This window comes from Stegodyphus dumicola, chromosome 7, assembly GCF_044657685.1.
Source record: "Stegodyphus dumicola isolate Sdum_Otavi_A_Nest chromosome 7, ASM4465768v1".
Classification (NCBI taxonomy): domain Eukaryota; kingdom Metazoa; phylum Arthropoda; class Arachnida; order Araneae; family Eresidae; genus Stegodyphus; species Stegodyphus dumicola.
This window is the reverse complement of record NC_140774.1, coordinates 136,237,774-136,253,415: the sequence shown is the minus strand read 5'-3', so window position 1 is coordinate 136,253,415 and position 15,642 is coordinate 136,237,774. Positions and strand designations below refer to the sequence as shown.

At 31.3% G+C, this 15,642-nt stretch overlaps 1 protein-coding gene across 3 annotated transcripts in view; it reads left to right on the top strand.

Moving 5' to 3' along the window:
* Nucleotides 1–15,642, top strand: part of LOC118189478 (hemocytin-like) — a 728,690-nt gene that overhangs the window by 398,804 nt on the left and 314,244 nt on the right. For all 3 annotated transcript variants that reach the window (XM_085820839.1, XM_085820840.1, XM_085820838.1), the window contains exons 47-48: nt 5,254–5,373; nt 13,246–13,445. In XM_085820839.1, coding sequence (XP_085676965.1) covers nt 5,254–5,373; nt 13,246–13,445 — 320 coding nt within the window. The remainder of the gene's footprint in view (nt 1–5,253; nt 5,374–13,245; nt 13,446–15,642) is intronic.

The following is a 15,642-nucleotide window of genomic DNA, read 5'->3' as shown; positions in this document are numbered from 1 at the left end:
AAATTTAAATATTGAGCTGTAAACTAAGACTACACAATTAAGTACCAAGTTTTAAGCTGGCTTGATAAATTTACCGACATATCAGGTTTAAAGTATCAGCGACGAGAGAAACGCAAAGCCGATTAATTTACTTTTAACTAGAGCAGATAGCGTCTACACGTAGTGCGCAAGCCTAGAGAACTCTCTGTCTCAAATCTAAATACCTCAGCTTAAATACTCAGAACTAATTTGCATTTTCGTGAGAAATATGGAAATAATAAGTTATAGTAAAGACCGAAATCATAATAACTGGTTAATTAAAGTTCTACAAAGTATTAATATTTTTTTAAATTTTTTCATACGTGTAATTATAGTAAAAATAAATTGCGCAAATCTTCATCAATAATCGCATTTAGCGACATTTTCTAAATAAATTATTTCCTATATTTTTGAGTACTATATAGATTTCTATTAAGATTCTACAACGCGAAAGTCTGTCTATCTGATCTACCACTACCTATAATCTTCGTGTTCGAATTTTTACTGATTACATGCCATTTAACTCATACATATCTTTCCTAGTTTTTAGGAGAGATTTGTTACGGATTACTTATACTTTCGTTAAGGCATCACGTCTGCTTTCTTAAATCTGTCTTTTCGAAAGACATACTTCAGCCTCAGGCAATTAATAAAATTCTGCAATTTTTTTTTTTTTTTTTCTTTTCTTATGTGTGAGATTCCTTAATCTTCAACCCAGTGCTGTGACAACTTTAATACAGATACTGTTGAACGCTTTTACTTAATGTTTTCCATTTTTCAGGGAAATGGTTATCTTTATTACAAAATTTCTCAATCTCTGTTCTCCAGAAACTTAAAAGTTTCGGGAGATCTACATTTTTCACACGTCACAAGATGAATTTGGAGGTTATGTTAATTAACTAGTTACGTTAGTCAATTGTGCATTTTGTGCAAGTGATTGAATTAAGTTGTTCTTATGTTCCATTTAAGGTTTTTATGTCTTTATTTAATCTGCATGTAATAGTTGTAGAATTATAAACAATTTAAAAGTTTAAATGACGCCAGGTCTAACGAGGCCACCATTTGTTTACGTTTGAAATGCTTAGTAGAATAATGAATTAAGTCATTTGGTGCCATAACTTAAGTGTCTTTTTTCCCAGTGGCACCAAAATTAAATTTAAATTTTGTGCACCGAAATTTTGTCTTCTTGACCGTTCTCCGAATTTCTTGTTTTTGCGTACAAACTGTAATTGTAATCGTAAAATTTTTTTTGAACTGTTTTAATTGTTTTTGATGTTTTATGTATTGTAGAATTTTTAATGAAGGCACTTTGAGTTTTTATGTATTTTTGACTTGCCACAAAGTCAGAACTGAATTAATTGAATGAGAAATATATCTCTAATGAAATAAGTTTCAATGAAGTGCAGCAATAAATTTGCATAATTTAATAAACAGTTCAAATCATGTGGTGCCTCCATTAGATATTTTTTTTTATTAATTACTTTCTCAAGAGATTACAATTTTTTTATATTTGGCGATTTTTCACCCGCTCAGGCATTAACTAGCAGAAACAGAGCGAAAGCATTTCAAACTAAATAACTCGCTTATTATGATTTGTGTCTGATATATACGCATAACTACTGAATTTTCTTGCTAATGACTGGGCCAATATGCACGAACAGCCCAATAACAATAATAATCAAGGCACAGACTTTTTAAAATTTTCCACAATACATGAATACGTTATAAAATTCCACATTTCAGAAATTTAAGTCGATAATGTGCACTGTAGTATTTAAATAGGTTGTAATTAAAAAGTAATAAAATTTTCTTAGATTCTCATTTTTTTCTTTTGGAAATCATATGTACTACATTTATCTTTTTCTTCCTTCGATAACCATGTTGACATGCTTTCAGAATTTTTTTGGCAAATTATATGTAAAAACATTACGCAAAGCATGCATGCTTTTAAACTTGAAATTAATTTATTTACTATTATAATTAAACAGTTTTCCTATGAAATGTAGTGTTTCGTCGGACAGAATCCGTATTATTTCACTTAAATCTTCATTTACGTCTTTGCACTGACCTTGTTTTAGGCTACTTTGCTGGCTGCTGAAATCAAGTTCCTCTTTTTAGCGCTTTTGTATTAGCTTTTCTTGGGCTATTGCATCTTGAATTTCTTAGTTTGATAAAATCATACAACATTCAATAATTTTTCCTTAAATATTAGGCTTTAAACATAACATTTCAGAGTAGTCCATGCAGTTATCTTTCAACGCACCATCTTATTTTAGTATACCAGCGTTATGTTCGTTTCTATGAATCAATGTTAATTTTAATTTCATTCAAGCCCTATCAATGAAATGTACTGTAGCAAAAAAATCATGAGACCCAAACACTAAAAAATTTTGGTGTTTCCCAAATACTAATCTTTCTTTAATGATAATAGGACAAAGTTAAATAATCCACATAAAAGTAATCAAGGGATTCAACATATTTCAGAGCTCAATTAATGCCTAACTTTCTGTTGGGATTTGCGAGGACTAAACAAAAATTACGGAAACAACAACAGGAATTCAGTTAGTTATTCCATTTGAATTCATCAAAGAGTTTTCTAATTAAACTTAAGTTTTCTCTCTGACTTGGAACAACAAATAGTTAATTTCAAATTACGTAACGCTATGGCATAGCACCAACTCTACAGCAGGTTTACTTATTCAGCTCTCTTAAGTCAACTGTTAAGTAAGCTGAAAGTCAGAACTTGTAGCAGTAACTTTTATTAAAGAATAAAACTTTCTGTTAGTTTTTTTTATGTTTATCTCTCGAAGCTCGCTGCATTATTCCGACTAGGTTGCATGCTTCTTTCAAGGAATGTTTTCTAAAAGCGCTTTTAGTTTTATATAACAATCTGTCCTTGTATGTTCTATATCTCTTTTCTTTTCGAACGTTAGCTATCATTATTATAATAAACATGGTATGCTTTCACGAAAAAAGCAAAAAAAAAAAAAGATTTCAAATAAGGAAACTTTTAAAAGCAAAAAATAAAGTCCTCTTACTTAACTTTCTAGTTTGGTATCAGCTTATACAGAGAAGAGGAAACAGTAAATAAAACGACATTCATAAGTGCATAAAGTCGAAAGCGTATTCATAAGTGCATAAAGTTTATATGTAATGAATTATTTATAGCCATAATATAATGGATATACATGTCATATTTATATAGTATTACTTATTTACTGAAATGAAATGTATTTTAATATATGCATACATTTATGTAATAGCTTTCTGAAATCTAATATAAAAAAGTACTTTTTTAAAAATTCCTCCAAGGTATGAACATTCCTGATTATAATAATTCTTATGCGGGAGAAAATATTCATTCAGATTCATAGTTACTGAGGTGTCTTAGGCATGCAGAGGTTTTCTTTTTTCCATTGATGTTTTATAATATAGCAGACGCTGCTTAATGTAATCACAGTTAATATTATCATACAGTTAGTATTATTAAATTACTGAATTGCGGCCTGTTTGTTTTCGAAAACATGGAAAATACATGGCTTACTGTGATCAATAGTTAGGTTCATGTTATCAAAATTTTGCAAAACGAATTTATCCACACTAAGTAAATTCTTCAAATCAAAATTAATTTTAAAAAATTGCTAATTATCTGAATAATGTCACCACTTAAAGGATTAATTCAACAACCTGTTTAGATTTTATTTTAGTCAGCCATTTAAAACTAGGCCGAAAAGCAACCATTTATTCAGTTTGGTACAGATTTTGAGAACGATTGTTGATTTCGAGAACGGTCAGATGTAGATTTTTCTTCTTCAGACAAGAGAAGATGACAAGTGATATCTGCCAGGGGCTTTCTGAAACAAATCCAATCACATCATGTAATAAACTTGCTAAAGAATGTAAAGATGAAATCGGTGAATCCCCTATAAATGCTAAAATGAGGAACGCCCTGCGAGTATTGAGATTAGGCGTACAACAGCTGTCAAACAACGTGTAGAAATGTTAGACAATGTTCATAAAATGAACTTTTTCATAAGTCTTGCAGACAATCCCACCAGTAAAATAGAAGTATTTATATGTTTCTGCTTATGTTTGTATCAAATTAGTTAAATTCTATTGCTGATATGAAGGATATTTTTTCACATTGTTTAATGTTATTATTTGGTTAATGTTATCAAAAAAACCCGTAGATAGACGTGATCCCATTAAGACACCGCCTACAGTTATAACTACTGCAGGAGAAAATATTCTTTTGGATTCATATTTATTGAAATGCCTCACAAATGTAGAAGTGCCTATTATTTCTCTGTTTGCTTTGATGTTTCATGAAATAACTTTGTTATTTTTTCCTTTATTTCCTTCCGACACGTTTCATTCTGTTTATTTCTTGTATAAAATGTCGCATGGACACACGTTTTCTATTCTTTAAGTATTATTAAATTTCTAACTAATGGATTCTCGTAAAAAGTGACACATTCAACTTGAATATAAGAACTCTGAACACCTTAAATTCTATCAAAATGAGGGGAAAACTTGTTAAATTTTTCCCAGTATACTCTGCGTGTGGATGGCATCCTTGCACACTCCTATGTTTTCCTTTTAAAAACAAATATTTCAGTTTTTGATGTAAAACGCATAATTTGTTACATATTGATTAGCATAATGCAGTGTTTCCTTTTTATTTATTCTTATTTTTCACTCAAAACCTATGTTATTTTATGCTTTGAAGCCTTTCCTTACGCTTTGATTTCTGATGCGTCTTGCAGAAAATAAAGACATATTTTGAGGCAAATGTGAATTTTATCTAAAATCTTATGTGGCATTTTATTATTATATTTTCTTAGTAAATAATTTACAGAATTTCTGTAAATAAGCACAGAAACTGAAAGCTCCGAATTATATCTTTTGTAATATTTTATAAGCAAAATGGCCGTTTGTTTTAAATCTTCACCAATGTGAATCCTGTTAGATAAAAAATTTCTGCTTAAGCAGTAAAGTCACGTATCGAATGGGAGCCATATTGAAAAGAGAACAATATCCCGCTTCTGCTAATAAGAATTATAATTATTCTATTGTGACTTAACTGTTTAAATTTTTGCGTCAGTTCTTTTCTCAAAAACTATTATTATAATCTCCCACTCTCCAAAAAATACAAAATATGCACTATTAGAAATCAATTACACAATTGAATATCTAAAATTATTTTCCTTAGTGGTTTATTATATTATTCTACAGATCCTTGTGCTGATTTTGTGCCTTTGATCGATGGTGAGAAACCGCTACCAGATTCTAATATAAAGGCATCTAGTAGTGCCTCATCTAATAGTGGACCTGATGCTGCACGTATGAAAGCAGGTAAATTAAACCTTTACGGTATATATTGAATTAAAATTTAAATGTGAAACGGGTACAGTGATATATCAAAATTATATAAGTGGTCGATTTGTGGATGCAGATTGCATAAAAATGCACGAATATTTGAGGTTTACGATGCATTTAACGTAAATCTATTTTTACAGAAAGCTAGAGCTTTTATGCTCACTGCTTTGGAGGGGGATATTTTCAATGATGCAGTAATTTTTTGTAAATATTTATTTGTGTTTATTTGTTTGCATTTTATATATCTTTGTAACGCTATATATTGATTTTATTTAGCGCTATATATTGATTTTATTTATTTATTTAGCGCCTTTTATTTAATAATTGTATTGTGTACTTCTACTTACCTGAATCATGGCCACAAATTTAAAGTGTTTATTTCGTGCATTATTGCTTAAATTTTGAACTGATCGATTAAATCGATATGAGTTGTAAAAACAGATCAGTTAGAACCAGAGATTTGGGCAAAATCCTGCTAATAGTCATATTTCACTAACTTTTATCACCAAATTTGCGACATTTTGCGATTTTTAACACGTTTGCAACATTTTGGAAATTAACCGAAAACGTATTTTTGGAGCTCTTGGAGCGATTTTTTCTCCTAGTTTTTATAAGTGCTTGGGTAACCCTATAAATATCAATTGCGATGGAGCAGTGAATCAGTTCCATTTGCTGAATAATTCTGAAGCTCCTGTTTGGTAATTGCCGCTTTGATCTTTCTGTGTAAGTGATTGGCTCCTCAGCGGTCAGGAGGTGAACTCGCTGAACACTTGTAGTTCGAACTAGCTTCAAATCCGGCGAGCGAACTGGCTGCATGTTGTTGTGGTTTCTGCCATTTGTAAGGTAAGTAAAAAAACATTTTCCCTTAGAAAGTCATACACAAAGGCATCCCTTATCCCTTCCCTTAGGCAGATAGTACTTTGCCGTAATCAAACAAACGAGTAATTTTGGTGATCTTTGAACTTTCTAGTGCTAATTAGAATTTGCCTTACCACTATTTCTCTCTCCTTAAGCTACACATTGCCGTTTATCTTCTTATATGAGTTTTACTTCAATAAAGTGTTAATTTCTTTCTGTTCATCTCGCGTAATTATTCAGAATGGTTATTCGGATCGGTACAAACACGCAGAGCGTAATACTATTATGGTCACTCTAAAGACATTGTATTTTGTTCCCTATCTTATATCTAAACTATCTGTACACTATTTTCCTCTGTGGAAGTTAAAAGAATGCTTACATTACATAATATAATGAATGCTGCAGTTTGTTATTTTGTGTACGTCTTATAATGTTTGGCAACGTTTGAAGCAATGTGACTCAAGCACTCTGGTCAACTATCTATTCCATTTTTCAAACAATTTTCATTATTGGTTTTAATCACGTTTCTTTATTTTATATCAAAGATATAAAAAATACTCGTTTTAAATTCTTCATACGCTTATTTAATTATCTTAATCCTTTGGCTTCTTTCCTGTGCAATAGGTTCTAATGTGCTCGGAAGCTATATAATTAGGATATAGTGAGTGAGTGTCATATGAACATCAATTTTTTAATTATATACTTTGATTTTTAATGTAAGGTTATGAATGATATGCTCTAATACACATGATACATATAATATAATTTATGATAATACATATAATATATGATATGCTCTAATACCGTTTTATAATATCATTATACTGACAATATATTAATGCTAGTGAAATCAGTCGCGAATTTACGATATGAGAGTTCCACTTGATTTGGGAGCTTTTCATCTAAAGGGTATACGGTATGTTTACTATTCTTTAGAAATTAATTAATAATTTGGAGTCACTGAAACAAGGGTCCCTATACGATTCCGGTTGGTGTGTTACTCCACAAATCCACATACGGGTAAATAAATGAAGTGGCAGGAAGTAATACCAGCTACCTTCACCAGCTGGCCGGAAGTGGTAATTTGAAATTAAGAATCGATAGGAAAGGAAATTTAACTCAAAATGTAACTGTTAATAAAAGTAGCATAATCCTTACACAGCCATGTTGCATTTTATGAAATAGAGGCATATTTGTTTATTTGGAGGAACCCAAATGCATTGAATTTTATATTATCATCTTAGCAGCTCGCTTTCCAAATTAATTAACTCCTTAAAGTATTATTATGACTTTTGGAGTGACTAAAGAAATTAATCAATTTGGCTGAGAGAAAAATTAATAATATCAAAATGGTTTTCAAATTAGTTTTTCGTTACAAAAGAACTTCCTTATAATTTTCATAAAAGGTATTTTGTGAAAATTATAGATGTTATGTTATTGATATTTATTCGTTTAAATTGATTCCTCAGCGATATAATTGATGTAGTCTTCGTCAGCTGTATTTTTAAGTCGGTCACGTAGATTTGTTCCTGAGATTTTAGAAATAGGAAATAATTTCAACAAGTCCATCATGTCTTTTCTCTTTTTTTCTTGTTGCATCAAGTCCATCACGTCTTATAAGCAATTATGAGCTCATAAGAATCATGTCATCGGGCCTAGTGGTCTACATTCTAGAAATTTTCTTATAATTTTATCCATTGTAATTAAACCATTTTTATAACCATGTAAGTACTACTTTCTAGTTTATGACAGAAAATTTTAAACGTTTTGTACCGAAAAAATCCAGATGAGTCAACTTAACTGCATTAAATAGTGCTTTCGTTTTTCTGATTTTGACTACATTATATTAATCATCTGGTGAAAAAAAAATGAATTCTTTCCCCATGAGCTTTGATAATGGTACAGTGTGCATCGTAACTACACTTATCAAAAATTTCATTTCAACTGTCTTAGCTGTCTTTTCGTGGGGTGAAACAACAATAAACAATTTACAATTATCATCAAGGACTTGCTTTTGCGTTTAAACTGCATTGTTGACGCGATTTTCATTAGAATATAGAATTAATTAGTTAGATTTCTGAAGTGAATTATTTATTATTCGACGGCTAATAAAATTTTGGCATTTAATGACGCTAATTCTTATCATTAGAAAAATTTGTTATGGAACTAAAACATTAGGTGTGTCATTCAGGTGTTTTGAAATTTTAAGAACTTTAGAAAGTAGGGTTAATTGTGTTGCGAATAGCTGCATTACAAGTGCAAAACATGTTTCTGAATTAATTTCTACTCAGTTTTACTCAAACTCGAAAGACGTTAAAGCCAATTGATCGAAAAAACTTCTTATATAAAATATTAAATCTGATACCTCAAAAGCTGTCTTTCATACTGCAGCAAGTGGCGAAAGTGAATTTATTCCTATAAATACAAAATAAAAGAACGGTATAACGGGAAACAACGGGTGTGGGTTGTATGAAAGAAAGTGATTGTTATTTGTTTCCTTAAATCCAGCGATTTTGCGACTGTTTCTACGGTTTTCTATCAAGCGAGTTCTGTAAGATTCTTTGAAAAAAAAAATATACTGATCAATATCTTTACCGACAATCTGAATAATAATGCTCGTCACTTAATCATTTAATATTAGAAACAGTTATAAACTAATATTTCATTTTTGTTACGTTCAAAAATGCAAATATTTCACTCTTGAATTTGTGTATGATCCCTGAATATGATCGCGAAATATAAATTTAAAATTTTGCAGCATGGAATTTTCTATCATCGTATTGATAATTTGTCATGCGTAATTCAAAAGTTTGTTCTTTAATGAGTATAAAACTTTCATAAAAATGTTCAAACAAAACTATTTGCTTCAATTAAAACTCTTCTGTAATGAGAAGTATATGTCTGCGACAATATTTTCGAAAATGTAAGCAGCAAAAAATATATATATATAATTATAAAGAAATAAAAATTAAGTGTCGTGATACATTATCAACATATATTTGCGTTACCATTAAAATAAATAACATGAACGTATTTATTTCCTGTTGTAAGAAATGAATATGTTTAAAAAATTTTTCCAGCATGTAATTTCTTATAGCTGTTTTTTTTTTCTGCTTTCAATTGCTCTTTAAATTCCATTTGGAAGAATTATATCACAAATGCATATTCATTAAATATGGTTTTTATGCATTACTTTGAAAAAATAAATGTGTTTAGGGTTCTTTAAATATGTTTCTGTTTTCTAAAAAATTCTTAAAATTCATTTAAACATTTTCGATAACTATCCAAAATCTCTTTCTATGACTTATATCTTTGAAATATTTAACAAGCATATACTGCTGTCAAATACTAAAGCATTTAACTTAATTGTATGAAAGTAGAGAATTTTTTCTCGTTATTTCTTAACCATATTAAATTATTCTGCAACATTTCGAAAACGAAAATTCTTCTCGAAACTTATATGAAAAGGAATTTCTAATTGTCAAAAAAAAAAAAAAAAAAAAAGGATAAATGCATTTATTGTTGAAGACTGGTTTTTAACTAGTATGATTACAGAATCATAATGGCTAAGCAGATTATTATATTTTCTTTTTTATGTTTTCAAAAGGAGAAAATTCCCACCAGTGGTCGAGCGGACAAATCGCTGAACGCTATAGTTTGATCCAAGGTTCGATTTCCGCAAACGGAATGGCTGGATGGGCATTAAAAGCCTCTTTCGCTCACTGCCCCCCCGTGTGTAACTTGTCTACGAGCCAGTTTCCCTTAGAAAGTTCTCCACGGAGGCATCCTTCCCTTTAGAAAGACACCCCTAGCGGCTTATCATCTAAACCAACCAACCAAAAGGAGAAATACATTTTTATGAATAGAGCAATGTCATTTCAATATCCTTTTCACAGGCTTCTAATAATTGTAAATATTTATTTAACAAACGTTTTGATTTACTTATTCCTTAGCTCTTTTGATATACTATATAATTTTTCTAATTTTAGACACGGCTTCTCTATATTATGAGCTCCCAATAATATTTACTGGCCATGTAGTTACTGAATTATCTATTTGACATAAGTTGCGCAAATATATGTTCAACCAGGAGTGAGACGAGTCCTAAAAGTTTCTTGAGTCTCAATTCGAATCCTAAAACCTATTCTCGAATCTTCATAAAATGTACTTTCTCGTTAAATTTTAAAATGTTAAATTTGAAGTACATTCTTCTAATAATCGGGAACGCTACTTAAATTAAGCAATAATGAACAGATCGCGTATATTCTTTAAAAAGTTCATTTATTTTATAAATTAATTCAAAACGCATACTAAGTCTCTAAGCAAATCATTTCTTTTGGTACTTTCTTACTCTATATGATCCAAAACTCTTATTAAGCACTTTCTACATTTTTTACATCATCTTTCATCAAAGAATGAACGTAAAAAGAGAAGCGAATTAAAAGGAAAAAAAATGTCTTTTTCTTTCAAATCTTAAATACTTTATTTCCTTATTCTTTACTCCAACAACGTAAAAAATAGCAGAAAAAATTAAAAGCTTTTTATGAAATAAGAAAGATTTTTTTAACAAAGAACCACATCATGCTGTTTAAATGTTACTGAGCCTTGTCTATGTAAATGTTCTTGAAATTTGAAGAACTGTTTAATTAAAAAATTTTGACACTCTTTTAATTTTGCTGAGACATTTTTGTATACTCTGCTTTTCCGTTTCTTTTTCTATTCTGAATTTTAGATGAGTGAGTACTATCCCATTCAACGCTGTGAAAATGCATTTGTGCTTATAGCAGGTATTACAAGGAGAAATATTTATGTTTTATATTGAATAATTTCGTTCTGTAGTACTGATGAAATATGTCTTTGCAAATAAGATTTTTCAAATATAGATAACCTAAAATTTAATGGCCTTTAGGATATTTTATGAATATTTTTTGTTTTATGGAAAAGATAGAAGTGAGTGCTTTTTGTGCGTAAATTTATTTTCGCTAAAGAGACTTGTGTTTAGATTATTGGATGATAAATTCAGCCTGAAGCATCAAACAGTTATGAAACAACTGTTCAATATGTTATATCTGCTATATATATATTGCTGATCATCCAAAATGTAACCCAAAGAAGGACAAGAAATATCAGATAGCAGAAATCAAATTTATTTCAAAAATTTTGAGTCAAATTTATTTCAGAGATTACACATAGTATCAATGTTAATTGATTTGAAGTACAGCATTCTTTGAAGTGAGAAAAATGAGAAAATCAGCAATGAGTGTTCCCGCCACGTTTGTCAGTAACTGCTGTTACATGCCACGGCAGTGAGCGAAAGAGGCTTTTAATGTGTTATTGGGGAATGGAAACCCATGCACACGTAGCCAAAGTTCGTCTGGAGTATCCGCAGGTTCAGCATGCCGGACTAGGCGTTCTCCGTTCATTCACCAGACATATTCGATGAGCGGTCGGTCTGGAGAACGGGAAGGACAAGTTAAAATGCAATATGATGGGATAAAAGGACAGCTTGAACGTTGCGAGTAAAGAGTCTTAGCTCATTGCTTATTGGGTTGTGTTTGCAGGAGAACCCTGAAGGTAAGGAAGGAGAACACGTTGGAAAACCTTAGAGCTATAGCGTGGCCTGGTGAGTGTACTGAAAATGCGTACTAGGTGGCTGTGAAAGCGGAATCCAATACAACTCCACACCGTAACACCAGTAATTACGGTATGGCAATGTAGTATGACGATGTATACAACAATCACACAGCGGTGTCTCCAAACTCTATTCCGACCATCGCGGTACTGCAGGCAGAAGCATGATTCGTCGGAAAGCCCAATATCATACCATTCGGACTTCTATCTCCGCCATTCAGTGCACCACTACAAAATGCAAAGGAGAGGATGCGTAGTTAGTTGCGGTATTATTTATAAGCTTTGGAAGTTTTTGTTTTAATCCTGAGCAGTGATTGAGAAACTGCAGTATAAAGAAAGTATGATGTAGCATAGTGCAATATGGAGCTTTGAAGAGGGGATGTGTGCAATTAAAATTAGGAATTTAGAAGACCATTCCAATTAAGTTTAATTTGGTAATAAAATATCTTCCTAATTTGGTATCTTTCTGTATTTTGAAATTTATCTAATTATTATTACATGTAGATAGTGCAATGACTATATAAATACCTATATACATACAAAAACAAGACGTCATCGTCACAGATAAATATTTCTCTAAAGATAAAAAATCTCAAGGAATATGATTAATCAATTACGTTTTCAAAATCATTGGTCACGTTCAGATCTGTTTGCCATCTTTGAGGGTACTCGCAATACAAAATTTCGTGCACGTCAGTTATAATTTGTATGAAGCTAATTCGAAATTCAATATGTGAGTGGGTTTATTATGTGGATATTTAGTGGGAAATTATTTTGAAGTTAACACAATGTATTGAGAATGACTTTTATTTATTTGTAAGATAATATTCAATTATTGTTAAATAAAGGTGCTTATTTTTATTTCCTTTAATACAGTAAATACTTTTTATTCCATTTTCTGTCTGCACGTTATATATTTTAAGCAGCTTTAGTTTGAACGAAACAAGTGTATCTGAAGAAAATACTAGTTAAGTAAATAAATGAAAAAACTCTATAAACTTCATGATTCTCAACTTTCTGTATTTAAACTACGAACAAACCGAACTAATTGGTTTCTTTCTGTATGGGAGTTATACTAAATTGATACTATTGTTTGCTTTTATATTCATAATGTATTTCTTTTGAGGAAGAAACCTTTAGTAAGAATGCGATCGTTCCTTTGTTATGAAGCATTTAAAAATAACGGACACTAATGTAAGTATAAGCGATTTTTATCTACATACGACATACGTGATGTAATGTCACACACATTTATAATTCATCAATTTTACTCTGTATGAAAGCTCGACAAAAGCGTAAATATAATATACAGTGCAAAGAGAGGTTTTATTTCTGTATCATTCTAATTATTTTCAACAGGAATTGGGAAAGCTTGGACAGCTAGCGTAGAAGATCAAAACCAATTTATTGAAGTGAATTTGGATGATGTCAGAGCAATTTACGGAGTAATCACGAAAGGTAAACCTCTCAGCAATGAGTGGGTGACATCCTACCAGCTTCTCTTCAGCAACGACGGCGTCTCATACTCATATTACCAGGATGAAAGTGATAATAATAAGGTTAGCTTTAGATTAAATACTAATTCTAGGCTTTTTCTGCTTCATGTGATAAATTATTATATTCATATATACTATAATAGAAATCTTCTGTAAAATTTCACATTAAAACGCCGAATTTTCAGTTGTCAAAGTATATGTTTGAATTCTATTATAAGGTATTTCTCCCGCTTTCCTAGCGAGCTTTCGTGGTGTAATGATTCTGCACTCTGAGCCGGTATTCCAGAGGTCCGTGGTTCAATTCCCGGCGAAAGGGTTTGCTAATTTTTCATCTCTCCGGCCTCAAAATAACCTAATGTCTCTTCAGTGGCGCCCGAACTGAAAGGGTGTTGGATGAGATTTCTCCATACCCAGGATTTGTCGATTGGGCCCCTGAAACCCCCAGTTGCAATTTAAAAAGGGCAGTATATAAGGTATTTCTCCACTTTCCTAGCGTGCCTGCGTGGTGTAGTGGTTCTGCACACTGGGCCGATATTCCAGAGGTCCGTGGTTCGATTCCCGGCGAAGGCGGTTGCTATTTTTCATCTTTCCTGCTTCCAAAAGTATACCTAATGTCTCTACACTGCATTAAATTAAATGAAAATTTAAAATTGTTTGATGATGAAAACGCCTTCAGCGGAGTCTTTCCACATTTTTATACCACCTGATCATTCATTATCCGCATGATTTAACAAGTACTGATATAATAAGAAACGTAAGATTCTTCATTCTTCACATGGCCTTGCGTATTCCTATAGATTCATTATTCTTCACGTGGCCTCACGTGGTCGCGTTTGGAGTGGCATAAGATTTTTCAATTTCTTTTTATAATTTCACTTTAATTAAGACTGACCAATTTAAGATATTTTATAACGTACATAAATAAAAACATTTATGAACATTTACAATGTTATTTGATTAGTTAAAGATATTCCTAATGCTAAATATGACGTACCTTGTATAGAATCTTTGTTTTTGATGCTTAGTATAACAATTTTATTTAGTATTTGATAAATGTTATCAGTTAGGTTAGATTTCTTAGAAGATAAGTAAGAAAATATTTAAATTTCTCGAATATTTAGAAAATTCATATTTTATTACATTTATTGCAAAACAAAAAGAGTGAAACATTATGACAAGTATTAAACTTGAAGTATTTATGTATAACAAAACAAAAATCACTTGTCACTGTGAGTGAGTTTTAAGAGACAACAAAACGTGTTCCTGTGTCACGAGTTTGGTAAAGTTATCAGGGTCAATGTTCCTTCTTACCTTCTTCGGGAACATACAAGGACCTGACTCGGAACAGAGAGCTTACTAAAGCTATGTTCACTAATTGTGGTAAGTAGACAGGATACAGACGAAGGGTATACAAAACCCTTTATTTTTCTCTATATACAATAACTTCCGTACTTCGGAATACACCGACCCGCTACTCGCGGTCTAACGTAAAAGTATAAAAATAAAACTAAACTCTAATTTAACTTTAGAATAATAAACGTGGAAGACTGGCCTTATATTAACAGGAAGGCGTATGTAGTACAGATAACTGAGAACACTACAATACGTTTAAAAGTTATCAAGAGGATTAACACCTCTGGCCTGGAAGGCAACAAGCAACTGCGTAACTTCTAAGGTAAGCGGCCTGCTTCGAACTCACTGCTTCCTCTCTCTCGCTTGGCAAAAGGCCACAACTTAAATACTTGGCGTTCGCCAGACAACTTTGCATAAAAACCTTAACGCTTATAATTCTGGCCGGAAGTAGAAAATAAGAAGTGATAGTAAAGATTCAAAATAAAAATAAACGTTAGTAAAACTTAAGATCCTTACATACTTCCCGCCAGAGTTAATTAGTTTGAAACTGAGGTCTAAAACGACCTTGTTGAAAACTTTTAGCTCTAGAATCTAACGCGAGGCCAATCTTTTACAAACATACTTCGCTAGAAACTAGAAATTTAAAAGAAAGAAATTTGTTTTTTTTACAATAGCAGCTCCCAGGATATAGAACAATTTTTTTTCATCTGTACTGCATCTAAACAGGAGCTTTTATTCAATTCTGGTTCCTTCCAGATAAGGAAAACTAGTTTAATGAAATGTTACACAATGAAATGGCAAGTAACATATACAATTATACTTCTCTTAACATTCTTATTTCATTCATGACTATTTTAATTATCTCTCCCCGTGCTCTCTGACATGTGTTGTAAAAAAACACCAAACA